This window comes from Oncorhynchus nerka, linkage group LG16 (genome assembly GCF_034236695.1).
Source record: "Oncorhynchus nerka isolate Pitt River linkage group LG16, Oner_Uvic_2.0, whole genome shotgun sequence".
NCBI classification, from domain to species: Eukaryota; Metazoa; Chordata; class Actinopteri; order Salmoniformes; family Salmonidae; genus Oncorhynchus; species Oncorhynchus nerka.
Genome location: NC_088411.1, coordinates 15,860,168 through 15,882,819, shown reverse-complemented (window position 1 = coordinate 15,882,819; position 22,652 = coordinate 15,860,168). Strand labels below are relative to the sequence as shown.

General features: G+C 42.5%; 1 protein-coding gene across 3 annotated transcripts in view; it reads right to left on the bottom strand.

Annotated features, from left to right (window-relative positions):
- Positions 1-20,589: 20,589 nt before the first annotated feature.
- Positions 20,590-22,652, bottom strand: part of LOC115144102 (carbonic anhydrase-related protein 10) — a 323,887-nt gene continuing 321,824 nt past the window's right edge. For 2 of the 3 annotated variants that reach the window (XM_029684820.2, XM_065002301.1), the window contains 3 exons: positions 22,478-22,652; positions 22,036-22,108; positions 20,590-21,036 (listed from right to left, as the gene is read on the bottom strand). In XM_029684820.2, the coding sequence (XP_029540680.1) occupies positions 22,074-22,108; positions 22,478-22,652 (210 nt within the window). In that variant the 3' untranslated portion in view covers positions 20,590-21,036; positions 22,036-22,073. The remainder of the gene's footprint in view (positions 21,037-22,035; positions 22,109-22,477) is intronic. The other variant, XM_029684822.2, reaches the window with a different exon arrangement.

The following is a 22,652-nucleotide window of genomic DNA, read 5'->3' as shown; positions in this document are numbered from 1 at the left end:
GAATAGCTTCAGAGACTCGAAGATGACGATAAAAAGAGGACAGCAGAGCAAGAAGCTGAGGCTGTGAAACGCAGCTTAGAATAAGCTTGGCTGCGAGTCAAGTTAAAGGTAGAAAATGCTGCCAGACTAAGGATGCTAGAAGACAAGTGTAGAGAGCTAGAGCGCCTAGAAGTACTCAAGAAACGAAATGCTGCCAAGGCACGGATGCAAGTGTATGAGCAAGATAAACTCAGAGGACGAGAAGAGAGAACTACTCTCTAACTGCAAATCTGTGAAAGAAGTCATGCACAGAAGTGGCCCATTTCACAGTCTCTCACCACAACATGTTGTGACAAGCACACAACAAGAAGATGGCACCAAGACCATGGTCAGGTTACTAGCGTAATCCATCAGTGAAAGCCACCTCACCATTCCAGAACCAGTAACATTCAATGGAGAACCTCTCTCATTCACTGACTGGAATGTCTCTTTTCAGACTCTGATAGACAGGAAAAACATATCAGCAACTGAGACGATATACTACTTAAGAAAACATGTCGGTGGGCCTGCCAAGAAAGCCATTGAAAGTTACTTTCTATTAGGAACAGAGTCAGCCTACCATGCTGCGTGGACCATTCTTGAAGAAAGGAATGGAAACAAATTCCTCATCGCCAAGTCCTTCAGAGATAAGCTCAATGCATGGCCTAAAATAGGATTCAAGGACAGTCTTGAACTTAGAGACCTTGTAGACTTTCTTCGCAGCTGTGAAGCTGCTATGTCTCAGAATAAGGGCCTGGAGGTGCTTAATGACTGTAATGAAAACCAAAAGATCCTCGCTAAACTTCCAGATTGGCTAACTTCAAGATGGAATAGAAAGGTCATAGACATCTTAGAAGAAACTGAGACCTTTCCTAGCTTCAGTCAGTTTGTGAAGTTTCTCATGAGAGAAGCCAAGATTGCCTGCAATCCTGTAATATCCCTTCATGTTTTGAAACCAAGTGAAGATGGAAAACCTAAGATGCCAAGGATTCAAAGCCCCATGGCAAGGGTATTAGTAAATAACTCTAATGAGAAAGATATTGTTACTAGTTGTGTCTTCTGTGAGAAGTCAGGTCACAGTCTCCACAAATGTTTGAAGTTCTTGGATAATCCCACCTCAGAGCGACAGAAGTTTGTTCAAGAGAATAAATTGTGCTTCGGCTGTTTAAGGCCTGGGCATCGTTCGAAAAATTGTGATAACAGGAACACCTGTTACACGTGTCAGAGGAGGCATCCATCCTGCCTGCATGAATATCTTACTAAAGAAAGGTCAAGGGATAGGAAGACAGAGCCCCCACAAGATAAGGGGACTAGAGCGTCAAGTGAGGCCGTATCTAACGGAGTCGTAAGAGACATGAACAACACTCACACCTCCACAATCATTCCAGTTTGGGTGTCAACCACAAGCGAGCCAGATTGTGAAGTTCTCGTGTATGCACTGCTTGACACCCAGAGCGACACCACTTTTATCCTTGAAGAGACAACAAAAGCTCTCAATGCAAAGGAGCCAGTACAACTGAAACGCTGTAACGGTTTTCTCCCGCTGAAGGAGAGGAGGACCAAAATGCAGAGTGGTTAGAGTTTAACATGTTTAATAAAGATCATACACGAGAACACTACAAAATACAAAACAACAAATGTGAAAACTGAAACAGTCCTATCTGGTGCAATGACACAAAGACAATCACCCACAAAATACCCAAAGAACATGACTGCCTAAATATGGTTCCCAATCAGAGACAACAATAAGCACCTGCCTCTATTGAGAACCAATCTAGGCAACCATAGACTTACATAAACATCTAGAAAGGACACACCCCATAAACATACAAAACCCCTAGACCAACAAAACACATAAATCCCCCATGTCACGCCCTGACCTAACCAAAATAATAAAGAAAACAAAGATAACTAAGGCCAGGGCGTGACAGTACCCCCCCCCCCCCCCCCCCAAAGGTGCGGACTCCCGGCCGCACACCTAAATCCATAGGGGATGGTCTGGGTGGGCGTCTGTCCACAGTGGCGGTTCTGGCGCAGCACGTGGACCCCACTCCACCATAGTCTTTGTCCGCTTTAGTCTCTTCCTAGGAACGACGACCCTCGCCGCCGACCTAGGATTGGCAACCCTACTAAAGGGCCCCACTCCACTAAACAAACGCCTCCGGACTGAGGGGCAGCTCCGGACTGAGGGGTAGCTCAGGACTGAGGGGTAGCTCAGGACTGAGGGGTAGCCCAGGACTGAGGGGTAGCTCAGGACTGAGGGGTAGCCCAGGACTGAGGGGTAGCTCAGGCTGGTTGACGGCTCTGGCGGATCCTGGCTGACTGACGGCTCTGGCGGATCCTGGCTGAATGGCGGCTCTAGCGGATCCTGGCCGACTGGCGGCTCTGGCGGATCCTGGCCGACTGGCGGCTCTGGCGATCAAGATCAAGATCAAGAAACCTGCAGACTCATTTCACAGAAATCACCAGTAATTTGTGGAAGTGTAACTGACAATTAACCTGTAAGTCTATGTCGTTGTGTTTTTTTGTTGGAATTGTTTACGTGTTCGCTATGCAGGGGAAATGATAAGACAAGCGGAACTAAGTTGCTAAGAACTGTTGTAACGGGGATTATTATCGAAGCAACACACCTTTGGAGTGAAGGCAATCCTGCGCCGTGTTAGCTAAGTTTTCATGTCTTCGGGTGTAGTTCGTCAAGGTTGAAGTGTGTAAGTTAGTATGGTAACGTTATAATAATTAAGGATGAAGTGTGAATTCATGCCAGGAATAATAAGTGTGAAGTTTTTGATTTCCTCCCTTCTGTAATAAGCAGCCAATGAGGTATTTTTCCTTTATTCATGTTTTTAGTCTGGTACTGTTACAGCTCCGGCTAAACTGTTTATGTATGTAAGCACTTCAGAGTTATATCAAGCTAACAAGTCACTCATAAGACAAGAAAGTTGTAAGAGTGTGCTTAACTGTATTTTCATTTACTTTATAGTTTTTCACGGAAGGTGATAATTCTGACTAAAACTACAGAATAAAGCCACCATTTAAAATCAAGGAATGGTTGTGCTCGTGGTTACTGGAGGGAGCTAACGTAAACTCACTCACTTTTGTACATCGCCTTGGTCCATACAATTGCCCTTGTTTTAGCGCCCCAAAAACGTAATACTTCCAGATCAACTGTAATGTCAATACCATTGTAAAGCACAATTTCTCCCCTTTCCAACAGAATCAATTACATGACCTAAACGCTGTCCGTTTCTGCATAATTCAAGAAGACAATGAGCCCCGTCGGGTCTTTTGAAAAATGGCAGGTGGGGAAGCAAAACTAATGCGTGATAGTGAGAAGGAGAGATGTTGTGTGGGAAAATGTCTTTTTTTCACTGAATCTGTCCAACTTATCACCTTATCGCCTCTAAAATGTAAATAAAACACTAAAGAGTTTATATAATGTGTCATTACATACCTATTTGAAGGTTTGTGTCGAATTTGAATCTGGTTTTTAGGGCGGTGCTAAAGTGAACTTAGAAGTAAACAGCGGCTTTGAGAATGATGATCTCATACAATGATGACGCAAAAAATGACTAGGTATCCCCCCTTACCCCCGTCACTGTCCATTTCTTGTTTTTAAACGATGAGAGAAGTGCTACACCTGGTAGCGAGAGATTGTAAGACAGAAATAGTTGCTTACGTTACATTTTGTGTGATGTGAAGTGTGTCCATTTTATTAATTTGACTGTATTTCATTTTTCTGTACACATTGTGATGCTAACCTGGGTACCTGACTATTTCTGAATTTATGTGCTACATCATTGCCTTGTTTGACAAAATGACAAGTTGGATAAATCAGAAACAGGCTGGCACCAAGTCTACATTAATACCAGATTTATGTCCAGCTTCAACTTCCAAAACAAAGTAGTGATAAACATTAAACATCAGCTCCAGTACAATTCCAACAGGAACTTGGTGAACATTCCTCAGCCTCTAGCAGCCCTAGAGAAGTTATTTTCCCTTCACTTACTGAAAACCGGTTTCCCGTACAGTAGTCCTTTCCAGTTCCTAACTGTGCTTCTGGTTCTCCACATCAGTATCCCAAAGGCTAGACTGTACCGAGTCTGATCCCATGTTCCTGAACATTAACATTCCAGAAGACTCCTGTTCCACAGCTGTACTTACTAATCTCTCCCGTTCAAGTCCGTGTCCAACAACAACAGGACCGTAAAAACATCTGTAGGTGACATCACAACACTATCTTCATCATCAGCTTTACATGTTAGGGACAGCAATGGGAGGGAGAGTGGTTTGTATTCCTGTTAAGGTTGCCGTTAGGAGTGCTCCCTTTCCAGTTAACATTTGTGGCAACTACACAACTAGATTTAATTAAGCGTTTTGCAAATGCGTTTTTGCTACACTTATAAAAAATATCTCTAGCTCTGGCTTAGAATGTTTGTTTCTCGATTTCTTCCTTTCTATATAACCACTACATCGTAGAGAAGACTGGACACACAAATGCTACTAAGATACACATCTGGATCTAAGGAGATGAACTATGTAGTGTTTGACATGAGTTTAGGGTCTGTTGCATTTTCACAACTGTGGGTCTCACAAGGTTAAGGATTTTGTTTCTAAAAGGCTCACTGGCAACATTATCTCACTATGGGAAAAATGGGGGTTTCAGACTACAGTTGTAGAACGAAAGGTCTCACATACAGCACACAGGATAGGTCCCTAATATGCCTAAATGGCTTACTTTCCTACATACATCCTAGTACCTCCCCAAACTTACTGATCTTAAAAGTCTGGATAAGTGAAGAGAATATGTAGGCAACTCCACTGAGCATAATGGAAAACCACATTGCTTTCACCCATCCAGGCATCAGTGTCCTAGTATCCAACTGGGACAGCGGCTGGAATTCAATCCAAAAAGCTCCCTTTCTTCCCTCTATATGTGATGACTCCCCTAGACCAAGGTTAGTGACCACAAGAATAGACATTATGGTACTAGCTCTACATAGCCCGTAGAGAATGTCACTTGTTTAAACCACTTCAATCAGTGTAGACGAAGGGATGAGTGTGTTGTTTGAAAAGGTATAAAGCCATCGTTCATTCCCACCATGCACCAATTATGGTGCAGTCAAAATATCAAAACACTTGGGCACAATTCTATACAGTATATACAAATATTTACACATCATTCGGCTGCCATGGCCTTCACATCTTCTTACCCCCAGGTAGGCCCATGGCTTGGACAACTCCAGCTCCCAGTAGTGCTTTCCGTGTTTGAAGCCCTGGAAGTAGAGCACCTGCCAGGTGTGGTCAAAGCGAGCCTCATGGGCTGGGACAGGACGCGGCCCAGAGGTCAGGTGTTCCGCCCTTAGGTTCTCCTGGCAGAGGAGGGTCAAAGGTCAGGGTGCAGTGGTCTGAGGAGGTGGAAGGTAGCATGTGAGAAGACATTTAGGTGTACAGTTTATTAGTCTAAATTAGCTCTAAAACAAAGGGTAGGTGATAGATCACCTTTACCTCGGCAAAGTACGACAATATGCTCCTCATACAATAAGATTACCTTGTCCTGACCTTACACACAGCCTCCTCCTTCATACAGTGAGGTTAGGTTACCTTGTCCTGACCTTACACACAGCCTCCTCCTTCATACAGTGAGGTTAGGTTACCTTGTCCTGACCTTACACACAGCCTCCTCCTTCATACAGTGAGGTTAGGTTACCTTGCTTGTTCTGACCTTACACGCAGCCTCCTCCTTCATACAGTGAGGTTAGGTTACCTTGCTTGTCCTGACCTTACACACACGCGGGGTAAAACATTGCAGATATAAATGCAATATATAGAGTAGATTTCTTTAATTAGTCGTTACTTTTATCTCTTATTCTTATCCGTATTTATTTGAAACGGCATTGTTGGTTAGGGGCTCGTAAGTAAGCGTTTCACTGTAAGGCCTACACCTGTTGGTGTATGCGACTAATACAATTTGAGTTAATTTAATTTGATTAGAAAGTATTGCCTGTCCTCCAAGAAGTCTGTTGTACATGATCTATTTTAATCTGAATGTTACATTTCAATCAAGCTTGTTAATTGATCGTTAAGTCATGGCTTCAGGTGGGAGTCAGGTAAAGGGTCATCAGTGGCCTATATAAGCCTCTTACAGACTATGGGAAGACATTATTTATTGGTAACAAGACTGTTGTCATTATCATGGGAGCTGTGAGAGGATTTCTGCTCTGTGGAGACCAATGAAGTAGAGTCCCAAGCCTCTCCTAACTATGCTGGCTCTCTGGCAAATGATGACCTGGCCCCTGAGAGGCTGAGGCACATAACTGGCTTGTCTAATCATGAGTACTCTACTGGTGCAACTTCTGAGGAAGCCACAACTGGCTTGTCTGACTACTGAGGCCACAACAAGGAAAAAAGTGAGTGTTGCGATTTCCTCAGCTCTTGAGGTCTCAGCACAAGTGGGGAAGAGTCTGCAGACCAAGAGCCTTCTGTTACTGACCATGCCATTGAGGAAGAGTTCACTTCTGCAACCGAGACCCCATTGACCACAAACAAGGATATATGAAGTGGTACCTGGTGCTCAGGATCCATTCAAGAGTTCATGGGTACTGTAGTCCAGGTTATGTATCTGCATAGGCTTGTTTTGCCTCTAAATTTAACTTTGACTTTAATACTTGTCTCATTGTTTTGGAGGGTCATACTTTGACTTGAGGTCAATGGCCTGACTTGAGTAACTCTAGTGATGTTTAAACATTTTGTTGCATGTATATAAACATGCTAAGGAATCAGCAAGATTACTACTTTGACTCCTTTGTTGGATTTAAACAGGTTACATGCTAGGTGTATAAAATACCATTTGACTTTGGTAAGCAACATTTGCTGAGTAGCTCAATTTATGCTAGTGGCATCCTACCTGGTTTGTAGCACAAATGATACCGTGTAATCAGTGGCGATTTTAGCATGTAATTCTTGGTAGGCAAAAATATATAAACAGACAATGAAAGCTATTACAATATTCAATTACATTTCTCTGAAACAGGTTATAGGCTACATGTGCACCACAAAGTTAGAAAAGTAGGGGAAATTAAGAGGTGAAAATAGACAATTGTTAGGGTGAGGCACATTGAACGGCGTTTGGGTTATTGTGTGTCAAAGATAGACGTCATATAACACTATTTGATGCGTTAAAAAAGCTTTTCATGGACACGTCAAATAACACAATTCCATTATAGAATGTTATGTGTGCTGAATGTGCACGTGCAAGCCAAGCGCCACCACTACTATCAGTAGCACTGTCAAAGCTGTAAAAAAAAGTCAGTAAACAAGCACACACCGGCCAAGAACGGTGTTTACAATACTGCGTTGGTGAAAATGGACCAAATGATTGGGGTGAGGCACATGGGCTACTAACAGCTTACTAGACAACATACACTTAGTATTCCTTTCTTAGCTACAGGATATATATCTCTCTGGCACCCTACATCATTTACGAAGCAGCCTAAGACATTTTTGGACGTTGTTGTGATGTGCTTGAATAGGAAACTGTGGTCCTTCATGGGACAATTCCGACATCAAAGAGAAAGATTCCGGATTTACAATTCCGAGTTGAATTCAAAACGTTGTTTTTTTCCCAGTTTGAGCTGTTTTTCTCGACTTCCCAGTTTCAATGCTTGCAGATAGCCACTGTCACAGATTCCTTACAAACCACTCATTGTTGAATTTGCAATCTCCAAATTGTTGTACAATGTTTATGTCCAATGGCCGATGAGCACCGATGTGTTTTATCTATATTTTCTCCATTATTTCTCTTCATATGACAACGATTAAAAAGGACTTGCCAGTAGACTTGATTCATTGGTCAACATCTTCCTTTCACAATCAAAGCTACTGTAAATATAACGTGATTTGACTTAGTTTCTGTGGCCAATGACGTTGAGCCTTTTGAAAGGACACTTGTAATATAACTCTATGGCAGGACCCAAAGGTCTGAAATGTTGGATGTCTACCCTTTCTAAGGACTTAGCTTCACGATTGTGTAGGGTCCCCATGAGTGACAGAACATGTTGGAGCTGCCTTACTCAAGAAAACAAAAAAAGAGAGGTGGCTGGATAATATTGGCAAAGGAGAAATGCTCACTAAGGATGTAAAAACAATTGTGCACAATTTGAGAGTAGCTTTCTGGGATTTATTTCAGCTCATGAAACACAGAACCAACACTTTACATGTTGCGTTTTTGTTCAGTACATATTAAATGTCTAAATCTGTCTTCATACAGGCCTTCTGTTATCTGTATGATCAACGCTCAGGGTGTGCATTGTAGTCTACTGTATTTAAACAGTTGCCATGAATCCAAAGCGCACACAGTTTATGCTGAAACTATACACGCCACCTTGACATGCAGGTAATACAGTAACAAAATTGGCTCCATCTTTTGAGCTACCAGTAGGGGATCATGCCTACCTGCTTTTTTTCATACACAAAATGTCTCAGGCAAAGCTTTACTAAAATGAATGCCAATGAAGCTGAATGCAAAACTGATCTGAATCATTTAAGGAATTCAGACGGTTTTGCAGCAACAGGTCAGAAATAACTGCAGCACTTGTTTGAAGCGCTCAACAATCAGGACCACCTGCGTGGATCCCGAGAGCCTTCTCAGTCTGGCCAATTTGTGGTGATCAGAAACCGGGATGCACTGTGATGCACTGTGATTTGAGAGCGCACTTAAGCAGACATTTTTTTAGTTAAACAGATATGGCCTATGTGAATTATTTTTTGCAATCCATCATGGAAAAGGGAAAAATGTTAGCTAACTTTGTTAGGTAGACCTACGTTAGTTGTATAAAAAAGTACATTAGGTCTACCACTGTTAAGCCAAATGTTTTTTATTAAATTTCACCTTTATTTAACCAGGTAGGCCAGTTGAGAACAAGTTCTCATTTACAACTGGGACCTGGCCAAGACAGAGCAAAGCAGTGCGACAAAAACAACAACACAGAGTTACACATAAACAAACGTACAGTCAATAACACAATAGAAAATCTATATACAGTGTGTGCAAATGTTGAAGATTAGGGAGGTAAGGCAATAAATAGGCCAAAGAGGTGAAAATAATTACAATTTAGCATTAACACTGGAGTGATAGATGTGCAGATGATGATGTACAAGTAGAGATACTGCGGTGCAAAAGAGCAAGAGGATAAATAACAATATGGGATGAGGTAGTTGGGTGTGCTATTTACAGATTGTCTGTGTACAGGTACAGTGATCGGTAAGCTGCTCTGACAGCTGATGCTTAACGTTAGAGAGGGAGATATAAGTCTCCAACTTCAGTCATTTTTGCAATTCGTTCCAGTCATTGGCAGCAGAGAACAGGAAGGAAAGGCGGCCAAAGGAGGTGTTGGCTTTGGGAATGACCAGTGAAATATACCTGCTGGTGCGCGTGCTACGGGGTGGGTGTTGCTATTGTGACCAGTGAGCTGAGATAAATGACATCGCCGAAGTCAAGGATCGGTAGGATAGCCAGTTATATGAGGGTATGTTTGGCAGCACAAGTGAAGGAGGCTTTGTTGCGAACTTCGAGATTTAATTTTGGATTGGAGATGCTTAATGTGAGTCTGGAAGGAGAGTTTACAGTCTAACTTGACACCTAGGTATTTGTATTTGTCCACATATTCTAAGTCAGAACCGTCCAGAGTAGTGATGCTAGTCGGGCGGGCGGGTGCGGGCAGCAATCGTTTGAAGAGCATGCATTTAGTTTTACTAGCTTTTAAAAGCAGTTGGAGGCCACGAAATGCACAATGTACGGAATGTACGAAGTTTCTACTGGTAGCTTGCAAAGTAAACATAAGCTAACAGTACATCGGCAAATGAGCCCTTCAGCTGCTTGACAGGCAGAGCCCACAAAGGATTGAAAATCTACCTAAACAACTCATACTTGTCAGGTATAGTTTACTTTCATTTTATATCATTTAAAATATCCAATTAATGGAGGCCAATATTAACAAATATCGTGAGGCTACCCTGACGTATCTGAAGTGACATGATCAATTGATGTTTACTGACCATGAAAATCATGCAGTTACTTGTGATGTAACTCTGATTATAGAGCTAAAAGTGCTTAATTTTGTTTGCATGGATTAATCAGAAATGTGTAGTTCTGACTATGCTCTTCGAGGTGATGTTACAACGAAATAGTTAGCATTTATTTAACGATCCTTCGAAAACAGCACGCAGTTGTCAATGATTTTGGTGGCGAAGGGAGTCTTCTAAACACTCTGCACCTTACGTTTTAATTTCCTGCTGTAGCAAACTGGCTCTGAGTAGTTATTAATGCTTACTCCTTTCCGAACATTCAATATCACACGTAATGTCCAGTCTCTTGACAACAAGGTTGACGAAATCCGAGCAAGGGTAGCATTCCAGAGGGACATCAGAGACTGCAACTTTCTCTGCTTCACGGAAACATGGCTTACTGGGAAGACGCTATCCGATGCGGTGCAGCCAACGGGTTTCTCCACGCATCGCGCCGACAGAAACAAACATCTTTCTGGTAAGAAGAGTGGCGGGGGCGTATGCCTCATGACTAACGAGACATGGTGTGATGAAGGAAACATACAGGAACTCAAATCCTTCTGCTCACCTGATTTAGAATTCCTCACAATCAAATGTAGACCGCATTATCTTCCAAGAGAATTCTCTTCGATTATAATCACAGCCGTATATATCCCCCCCCAAGCAGACACATCGATGGCTCTGAACGAACTTTATTTAACTCTTTGCAAACTGGAAACCATTTATCCGGAGGCTGCATTCATTGTAGCTGGGGATTTTAACAAAGCTAATCTGAAAACAAGACTCCCTAAATGTTATCAGCATATCGATTGCGCAACCAGGGGTGGTAAAACCTTGGATCATTGTTACTCTAACTTCCGCGACGCATATAAGGCCCTGCCCCGCCCCCCTTTCGGAAAAGCTGACCACGACTCCATTTTGCTGATCCCTGCCTACAGGCAGAAACTAAAACAAGAGGCTCCCACGCTGAGGTCTGTCCAACGCTGGTCAGACCAAGCTGACTCCACACTCCAAGACTGCTTCCATCACGTGGACTGGGACATGTTTCGTATTGCGTCAGATGAAAATATTGACGAATACGCTGATTCGGTGTGCGAGTTCATTAGAACGTGCGTCAAAGATGTCGTTCTCATAGCAACGATAAAAACATTCCCAAACCAGAAACCGTGGATTTATGGCAGCATTCGCGTGAAACTGAAAGCGCGAACCACTGCTTTTAATCAGGGCAAGGTGTCTGGTAACATGTCCGAATATAAACAATGCAGCTATTCCCTCCGCAAGGCTATTAAACAAGCTAAGCGTCAGTACAGAGACAAAGTGGAATCTCAATTCAATGGCTCAGACACAAGAGGCATGTGGCAGGGTCTACAGTCAATCACGGACTACAAGAAGAAACCCAGCCCAGTCACGGACCAGGATGTCTTGCTCCCAGGCAGACTAAATAACTTTTTTGCCCGCTTTGAGGACAATACAGTGCCACTGACACGGCCTGCAACGAAAACATGCGGTCTCTCCTTCACTGCAGCCGAGGTGAGTAAGACATTTAAACGTGTTAACCCTCGCAAGGCTGCAGGCCCAGACGGCATCCCCAGCCGCGCCCTCAGAGCATGCGCAGACCAGCTGGCCGGTGTGTTTACGGACATATTCAATCAATCCCTATACCAGTCTGCTGTTCCCACATGCTTCAAGAGGGCCACCATTGTTCCTGTTCCCAAGAAAGCTAAGGTAACTGAGCTAAACGACTACCGCCCGTAGCACTCACTTCCGTCATCATGAAGTGCTTTGAGAGACTAGTCAAGGACCATATCACCTCCACCCTACCTGACACCCTAGACCCACTCCAATATGCTTACCGCCCAAATAGGTCCACAGACGATGCAATCTCAACCACACTGCACACTGCCCTAACCCACCTGGACAAGAGGAATACCTATGTGAGAATGCTGTTCATCGACTACAGCTCGGCATTCAACACCATAGTACCCTCCAAGCTCGTCATCAAGCTCGAGACCCTGGGTCTCGACCCCGCCCTGTGCAACTGGGTACTGGACTTCCTGACGGGCCGCCCCCAGGTGGTGAGGGTAGGCAACAACATCTCCTCCCCGCTGATCCTCAACACGGGGGGCCCACAAGGGTGCGTTCTGAGCCCTCTCCTGTACTCCCTGTTCACCCACGACTGCGTGGCCACGCACGCCTCCAACTCAATCATCAAGTTTGCGGACGACACAACAGTGGTAGGCTTGATTACCAACAACGACGAGACGGCCTACAGGGAGGAGGTGAGGGCCCTCGGAGTGTGGTGTCAGGAAAATAACCTCACACTCAACGTCAACAAAACTAAGGAGATGATTGTGGACTTCAGGAAACAGCAGAGGGAACACCCCCTATCCACATCGATGGAACAGTAGTGGAGAGGGTAGCAAGTTTTAAGTTCCTCGGCATACACATCACAGACAAACTGAATTGGTCCACTCACACTGACAGCGTCGTGAAGAAGGCGCAGCAGCGCCTCTTCAACCTCAGGAGGCTGAAGAAATTCGGCTTGTCACCAAAAGCACTCACAAACTTCTACAGATGCACAATCGAGAGCATCCTGGTGGGCTGTATCACCGCCTGGTACGGCAACTGCTCCGCCCTCAACCGTAAGGCTCTCCAGAGGGTAGTGAGGTCTGCACAACGCATCACCGGGGGCAAACTACCTGCCCTCCAGGACACCTACACCACCCGATGTTACAGGAAGGCCATAAAGATCATCAAGGACATCAACCACCCGAACCACTGCCTGTTCACCCCGCTATCATCCAGAAGGCGAGGTCAGTACAGGTGCATCAAAGCTGGGACCGAGAGACTGAAAAACAGTTTCTATCTCAAGGCCATCAGACTGTTAAACAGCCACCACTAACATTGAGTGGCTGCTGCCAACACACTGTCATTGACACTGACCCAACTCCAGCCACTTTAATAATGGGAATTGATGGGAAATGATGTAAATATATCACTAGCCACTTTAAACAATGCTACCTTATATAATGTTACTTACCCTACATTATTCATCTCATATGCATACGTATATACTGTACTCTACATCATTATGTAATACATGTATCACTAGCCACTTTAACTATGCCACTTTGTTTACTTTGTCTACATACTCATCTCATATGTATATACTGTACTCGATACCATCTACTGTATGCTGCTCTGTACCATCACTCATTCATATATCCTTATGTACATATTCCTTATCACCTTACACTGTGTATAAGACAGTAGTTTTGGATTCGCATTAACATCTGCTAACCATGTGTATGTGACAAATAAAATTTGATTTGATTTGAATCTCCCCACTACAGACAGAATCGTTTTAATCTTCACATTTTTCCCATGTGACTAGTCTGGTGTACACAAGTTATGGAGGACACAGCAAGCAGCAATAAATAGTGGCAGAGGATCTATGGACAGATCCATGTGCCATGGCCAGTTCCTCTGTCTCCTGTATGCAGTTAACTGCTGATGTGATCTGTTGTACCTCTGATTAGCATTCTGAGAAGGATACACAGGCCTGTCAACTCGTGGACACCCAGGTCATACATTTTTCAACCTGTCACATTACACATGAACCTTCATGTGGGAATAGTGCATATACCTCTCACAACCATTAGAAACAGGATATGCATTGGATTTACAATGCATGTAGGCCTACATGTACATCCGAATTTCAAAACCAATGTGTACGGGGCCAAGATATACAAACTTTGGCAAGATTAGCAAATTTTGGCAAGATTAGCAAACTTGGCAAGATTAGCAAGTTTATGACATACCAGCAACAAACGCTGGCACTACATATCCAAGTATAACTGATCAAATTATGAAAGACAAGCGTTGTAATTTTGAGTTGAGTAAAGTGAGTGTGGAACAATGTTCTTATTAACAATGACAAGCCACCGGGGTCTGAGAACTTGGATGGAAAATGACTGGGGATAATAGCGGACGATATTGCCACTCCTTTTAGCCATATCTTCAACCTAAGCCTAATAGAAAGTGTGTGTCCTCAGGCATTTTATTTATTTTACCAGGTAAATTGACTGAGAACACATTCTCATTTACAGCAACAACCTGGGAAATAGTTACCAACAAGAGGAGGAGGATGAATGAGCCAATTGTAAACTGGGGATGATTAGGTGAGGGACAGCTTGGGAATTTAGCCAGGACACCGGGATTAACACACATACTCTTACAATAAGTGCTATGGAATATTTAATGACCTCAGAGCGTCAGGACACCAGTTTAACATCCCCTACACAGGGCAGTGTCCACAATCACTGTCCTGGGGCAATATTTTTTAGACTAGAGGAAAGAGTGCCTCCTACTGGACCTCTAACACCACTTCCAGCAGGATGTGGTCTCCCATCCAGGGACTGACCAGGATCAACCCTGCTTAGCTTCAGAAACAAGCCAGAAGAGTGATGCAGGGTGGTATGCTGCTGGTGTGGAGGGAAGCAAAAGTCATTCCGCTACCCAAGAATAGTAAAGCCCCCTTTACTGGCTCAAATAGCCGACCAATCAGCCTGTTACCAACCCTTTAGGAAATAATTGTTGCAAGAATTAACTTTTTTATGGCTGCAGGGGCAGTATTGAGTAGCTTGGATGAAAGGTGCCCATATCAAATGGCCTGCTCCTCAGTCATAGTTGCTAATATTAGCATATTATTAGTAGTATTGGATAGAAAACACTCTGAAGTTTCTAAAACTGTTTGAATGATGTCTGTGAGTATAACATAATTCAAATTGGCAGGCAAAATCCTGAGTTGAAATCAAAACAGGAAGTCAGAAATCTGAGCTTGTATGTATTCACCAGAGTCCCCAATGAAATCCCCTTGAGATATGAATGATGTTGCACTGCCTAGGGGTTCCACTAGATGTCAACCATCAATAGGAAGTATAATGAGGCTTCTATGTTGTTGTGGGAGTGAATGAGAGCAGAATATATCAACTGTCCATCAAGCAGCCATTTTGTGATCCCACTTTTTCCTCATGGTAGTCACTTGCATTCCATTGCTCATGAAGACAAGAAAGAATACTCTGGTTGGAACTTTATTGAAGCTATATGTGAAAAACATCCTAATGATTGATTCTGTACTTAGTTTAAAATGTTTCTTCGACCAGTACTATCACTTTTTGAAGTTTTTGTCCGATATAACGCTGACCAGAATTAGCGTTTGGATATGTATACCAAACGCTCTAATAAAAGAAGCTATTTGGACATAATAACAGACATTTTCGAACAAAACAAACGTTTATTGTGGACCTGGGATTCCTGGAGTGCTTTCTGATGTAGATCATCAAAGGTAAGGGAATATTTATCATGTAATTTCTTGTTTATGATGACGCCATCTTTGCGGCTGTGGTGTTTTTAAATTGAGCGCCGTCTCAGATTATTGCATGCATTTCTTTATCCGTAAAGTTTTTAAAAATCTGACACAGCGGTTGCATTAAGGAGAGGTATATCTATAATTCCATGTGTATAACTGTATTATTATCTAGATTTATGATGAGTATTTCTGTTGAATAATGTGGCTATGCAAAATCACTTGATGTTTTTGGAACTAGTGAATCTAACGTGCCAATGTAAACTCAGTTTTTTAAAATATAAATATCTTTATCAAACAAAACATGCATGTATTGTGTAACATGAAGTCCTATGAGTGCCATCTGATTTATTTTATCTTTATTTCTGTTTTTTGTGAAAACTATATTTTGCTGGAAAATGGCTGTGCTTATTGTGGTTTGGTGGAGACCTAACATAATTGTTTGTAGTGCTTTCGCTGAAAAGCCTATTTGAAATCGGACACTTTGGTGGGATTAACAACGAAAATAGATTTAAAATGATAGACACACGTATGTTTTAGGAATTGTAATTATGAGATTTCTGTGGTTTGAATTTTGGCGCCATCTATTTTCACTGGTAGTTGTCATATCGATCCCGGTATCGGGATTGCAGCCATAACAGGTTTTAACAAAGAGCTGCAGTTAGTTTCAGAATGGGTGGCAAGTGTCAAACCAGCCTTCGCTTTGGCTCCCCCCCCCTGTACAGCTTCGGCTTTCGGTGTTTTCAATGCAAATAGTCCGGGTGGCCATTTTATTAATTGTTCAGCAGTCTTATGGCTTGGGGTTAGAAGTTTTGGACGTAGACTTGGCACTATGGTACTGCTTGCCATGCTGTAGGAGAGAGAACAGTCTATGACTAGGGTGACTGGAGTCTTTGACAATTTTTTGGGGGCCTTCCTCTGACACCACCTAATATATAGGTCCTGGATAGTAGGAAGCTTGTACGCACTACCCTCTCTAGTCCCTTACGGTCGGATGCCGAGCAGTTGCCATACCAGGCGTTGATGCAACCGGTCAGGCTACTCTCGATGGTGCAGTTGTTGAACTTTTTGAGGATCTGGGGACCCATGCCAAATCTTTTCAGTCTCCTGAGGGGGAAAGTTGTTGTCGTGCCCTCTTCATGACTGTCTTGGTGTGTTTGGACCATGATAGATTGTTGGTGATTTGGACACCAAGGAACTTGAAACTCTCGACCTGATCCACTACAGCCCCGTCGATCAGCGTGTTGTTGCCTACCCTTACTACCTGGGCGCGGCCCGTCAGAATGTCCAGGATCCAGTTGCAGAGTGAGGTGTTCAGTCCCAGGGTCCTTAGCTTAGTGATGAGCTTTGTGAGCACTATGGTGTTGAACGCTGAGCTGGAGTCAATGAACAGCATTCTCACATAGGTGTTCCTTTTGTCCAGGTGGGAAAGGGCAGTGTGGAGTGAAATTGAGATTGCATAATTGACTTGTTCTTGTAAGTGTTGACATGCTGACTGCACCGAGGTGTCTGTTTAAGCAACTAGCACACAACTCGGACATCCATGCATACACCACAAGACATGCCACCAAAGGTCTCTTCATCTCCAAGTTAAGAACAGACTATAGGAGGCAAACAGTTCTACATAGAGCAATGGTTACATGGTGCTCTATTCCACATAAGGTAACAGATTTAAAAAACAGGATGAAAAATACACCTTATGGAACAGCGGGGACTGTGAAGAGACACACACACAGGCACTCACATACACATGATAAGACACGCACTCTACACACACACACACACATTAATTTTGCTTCGTAGATATGTGGTAGTAGAGTAGTGGCCTGAGGGAACACACTTAATGTGTTGTGAAAAGTGTTATGAAATGTAATATTTTAAATTGTATATAACTGCCTGGACCCCAGGAAGATTAGCTGCTGCCTTGGCAGGAACTAATGGGGATCCTTAATAAATACAAATGACATTACAGATCACAATCATTACTTTCTCCAATGGTATGACTTGCAGATGATATCCCTAGTGGTACTTCCCCCAATGTCTGTTTTTATAAGGCCTTACATTTTGAGTGACAAGACATGTGAACTTTCTGGTTGAAGACACTTCAGTTTCTTTACTTCTGACTTTTGTGAGGGTTTTTATGACTTTATAAGAACGTATAACTATTGTAAAAAAAAAAAAAGTGAGACATCAACAGAGCTATGCCAGAAAAAGTTTACATTTTGGCAAGGATTCAATCTGATTTGGGAATTTGGGACAATGCGCCATTCAAAGTTAATTTCCGATTGAGACTACATATGCAGTGTGTGGTCTCCAGGCCATTCCAAAACTTTAAATGTGTTGCTTTTTAGCCATTTTCATGTAGACTTGATTGTGTTTTGGATCATTGTCTTGCTGTTTGACACAGCTGCACTTCAGCTCACAGACGGATTGCCTGACATTCTCCTGTAGAATTCTCTGATACAGATCCGAATTCGGAATTCATGGTTCCTTCTATTAAGGCAAGTTGCACAGGTCCTGAGGCAGCAAAGCATCCCCAAACCATCACACTATTACCACCATTATTGACCATTGGTATAAGGTTAGCATTTTTCTGAGTAATACACTTTTTGGTGTCATTGTGTTTGAAGGAAGAACTGCAATAGAAGTCCAAAGGACCACCACCATCGTCTATCCATCATCATGGGAGTCATGACTGTGTCTGTTCTTGCCTGTGTCACCCTTCTAGGAACTGGGGTCCACCAAAATCCCCCATGATCATCATTGTGATACCCTAATGGTCAATCCCGTTTGAATCCAGTTTATTTTGAGTTGTCAGACGGTATTTTCAACTGACTGTTCTAATCTGTTAGTTGTGTTGAGCTAGGGATTTAAAATACGTATTTTTTTTCTCTCCAGATATCTGTCCAAGTGTGTGTACTGGACCTGATAGCAAGATACCCCATTGCTACCGATTGGTGCAGAAAAAAATGGGATGGCAGCAAGCATTGGTAAGTGTCTCACTTGCAAATGATCAAATTACCTCCATTTACAGTGACGTTTTGAAAGTGAATTGAAAATAACAAAATTGGTCTTCCATTTAGAATTACCTGTTTTTTTAAATTACATCTACTGATCAAATTTCTACATAGTCAAAGCTTGTACAAAATCAATGTAAACATGGATGTTTCTTCATTTAGAATTACTGCAAGTGAGATGGCGGTACCCTAGCTGCAGTCTACAGAATGAAAGAATACCAGCTTCTTCTTTCCATGGTAAAGCAGACCCAGAACCTCTCTGCTTATGCCTGGGTAGGACTGAATAATATGGCGTCAGGTAGAACAACCTTCACACTCAAATAGCACTTTCTCAGATTGGTCTTATTTCATATCTCTTTGATTTGGACATTAGATATGTTACTCCTGCCCTCCAACAAGAAGTTGATCACTTTGAACTGTTCTTCTTGACAGGAAGGGATGTTTGTGTGGACTGATGGATCATCTGTGGAATGGTTCTGGTCCAAAAGTGTCAAAGCTCAGCAGTGGGGGAGAAGACTGGCACTGAACTCTCAGGCAGGTCAGTATTACAAACTTGTTCTTGCATGGTGACACTTAAGCTGGGATTCAAGCCTTAGAAGGCTGGGATTCAAGCCTTAGAAGGCTGTGAACAAATACATAACAAGCAGCGAGTGTATAAACACTGTCAAACTTCAAAGTAACATATTGGTATCTGTCATTTTCCTATCTGTCTCATTCAGTGAAGTGCTGTAGTTATTCTTCTGTTGTCTTCCTCTGAGACTAACAAGGTCATTGTCCTCTACAGGGGCTGAGGGCTTCGATGACAAGTGTGAGTGGCTGTACCTTAGTCTCCGTGAGATTCGCTACAGGTGAAGCAGTCAAAGATGACAGAGGAGTCCAACACCATCCACACAGAGTGAGAGAGCAAAGGGATTTTGCCAACATACTCTGATTTTATTTTATGTTATCGCACGCAAACTCCGTTGAGTTGTTTGAGGATAAAAAGTGATATAATGGTAATTACATTATCATAGGTTGCCATTTTCAATTGTAACAGAAAGTTAGTCTACAATTGCATTTTCAATCTTGTTTTCTTTATGTAACTAGCCTTAATAACCATTGAGGCACCCACTAAAGGTTTATCCACAGTTCAATCCCCTTACTAACTCACAACCGACTGTTTATCTAAGAACACAGATAGAATAGTGTTGCATGTACAGGTAAAATTAGTCTCAATACTCTTGAGGGAACATTGTTAATGGTTTGCCTATTTTGTGGAATATTGAAAGAATTGGTGGGATTGTTGCATCCTGATTATCCCTCAATGCTTCCATGCCCATCTCTTTGAATAAAACCTTTCAGCATTAACCTTTCTAAGGCATGGCCAATCTGTTTTACATATCACTGTATCATTTCCTATATACTAGCTTGATTGTTAGGTGTTTGGTACCTTGTGTAAGACGTCAGACAGAAATATGATACTCACAGCACGCACAGCATCAACAAGGAGGGGGGAGGACGTATAGCTTCTTGCTGTAGTTGAGACCGGTCTGCTCGCTCACCAATGTGCACAGCTTATCCACGTTAACACCATTGAATAACTTGGCACAAAGCCCGGTACATTAGCAACAATGTAATAAGCACATAAAAACAACAGTGTAAAGTGAAGCATATTTTCCAAAGTGAACTTTCCAGACACATTTATTGGGCTGATAACATTACTCAAACACAGTGTATGACCATTGTAAACAATAAAACTGAAAGAAAAGGCTTCAGCTCAGAACTGCTTCCAGAATTCAGTGTGCCAAGCGTTTAAAATACTCAAGTTTTGTCATCTCTTTTTTTTAATCCTCTTAATATATTTTTAAATGTTTTTGTATTTTTCTTTTTCAGCAGTACTGATAATTATACTATGTACAACAAAGGCCGAGACACGCATCGGTTCATCCCTTAGACAGAAGCTCCATCCCCGTTTTTCCTTTTGTAATGACCTACTGTTACAAGGCAAGAATGTAAGGTCTCGCTCTCTTGGGTTGTTGCAGTCGGCATGCCTTGTAGGTGATGACGATGCAGCTATGAGCCTTGCATACCTTCTCTGTCTGCACCACTAGGGGCAGTGTCTTAATAAGTCCTTAAGATCCCCCCCCTGGTAGCAAGGTGTCTATGTACAAAGGCTAAAAGTCCCACTCAGTTCATGTGAAGAGGCTTTACGAAAGTAATGCTTCCGTGTTTTTGTATGTTTTCAACTTTTTTTTATCTCCCAAAAAAGTATCAGTATCAAAACGGGTTTCGTAATAGATATATTTGTACTGGGTGGGTGTGTTAGCATGTGTTGGACAAATAGTTGTCGATGTACGTATGAAAAGTAGTAGTCTCTTTGCAAAGCAACGCAAAGTATTTTACTTGGTTATGTTCAGTTTCTTTTTTCTCTTTTTTACAATGCCATGAAATAATCTTAGATGGGATGCAGCCTTGGTCGGACTCCAGTTGTTTTCTTCCTTCTCTCGTTCCTCTCTCTCTCTCTTTCGGTCTGTCTTTGACTCTTGTTTCTGTGCTCATCCAAGGGAGACTACTTTAGCAGCCACTCATTCACTGAAAGAGAGGAGAGGGACAGGGTGAGAATAACACAACTTTACTGTATATGCACTTTACGCAAAATATACATGTAGCATGGAACCCTTTCTATCCTGGCTACCCAGCAGCTTCTATAATATTCATCATAACATGACAATACATTGCTAGGATTGAGACCAGAATGCATTGTTAGGATTATTATCAATAAAATAGTATACTCTAGCGGAAGACACAATTATGCATGTAAATTAAGTAACCTTGACCATGAAACACTGAACATGTCATGTGTATATGTAAAAAGTGTGGGAGACATTTCTATTAGTAAATGGTCAAGTAGTGTTTTTATTTATGTAATTCCCAGCACCACAGAGATAGTGCGGTGGTGTCCATTTGACTCTGGCTGAGACTCCACTCAGGGAGAGTGTCTCAGGGAGAGTTGGGGTATGCAAAAAAACACATTTCCAATTCACTTGTGTGAATTAGAACAAATATAAGCACCCACCATTTATGTTAAAATTAGCAATGTATGCTAAATAACAGAATTTCTGCAGTATCTGTTAGCATTCTGCTAGCATCCCAATACACATTTCCCATTCAATTAGCCCACTGACCTAGCTGTGAGGGGGCTGAGTTTCCTCTGCCTTCAAGGTTTAACCTTAGATGAATAACCAATTAGATCCATTTCCCATTTAAATTATACTTTATTCCCCTTCTGCCTCACCTTGGAGATATTTACATATTTAAACCAGTACAACTAGTGTAATTAAAGACGAGACAGCCCTGCTGCTATTGTACTGCTTCTGTTTACTCTCTGGGGGTGGTTTGGAAGGGTACAGTAGGGGTGTGTGTGTGGGTAAATGTGTGTGGGTAAAAGTGTGTGTGTGTGTGTGTGTTTCAATCTCTCAACAACTGCTGCACAGAATAAGAATTTCATCAGAGCGAGGATAAGAGAAAAGAACAGTCTGGCTACATTACAGTAGATCCTGGAAAAATAATACAATGAATAATGGGGGTTACCTCTTGCCCTCACTGTATTTACGCTTCAGGTGTAAAATTCACATTTTGTGCAGCAGTTGCCCAGATATATTGGCTGAAACAGAGGAGAGGAGATGGTAAACAGACTGCATGCAGAGTCCCTGAATAACACTGAGATGCTGAGCTGGCTTTGTAGTTATGAAGTAGGGCTCACACATTCAGCCGTTCCAACACTTGTGTTGGAAATATTGCTATAATATCACTATAAGTAATGTACAATTACTCTTTAAAATCTATAAAAATGTAAGGCTTAAGACTATGCTTCAGGTAGTTAATACCTTTGAGGGCCACAAGCAAACATATGGAAAATGACCAAGGTAAATGTCCATGACTCCTTCACCAACATTTTGTATATGTCTGCTAGTCGGACCTAAATACATTACTAACAAAATGGCGGTGGCGGGTGGACTTGAGCAGTGTTTACCTCGGTACTGGAGCTTCTGGGCCCTGTTGTTGGGACAGTCTTTGCCCTGCATGCTGAAGTTGATGTTAGTCCGGATGCAGCGGTTGTTCAGCGGCTGAACCGGGCGAACGTTGTCGCTCATACTCAGGAAGATCTGAGACGGCTGGTTCTGACTCAACAGCCGTAAGGAGTGCAT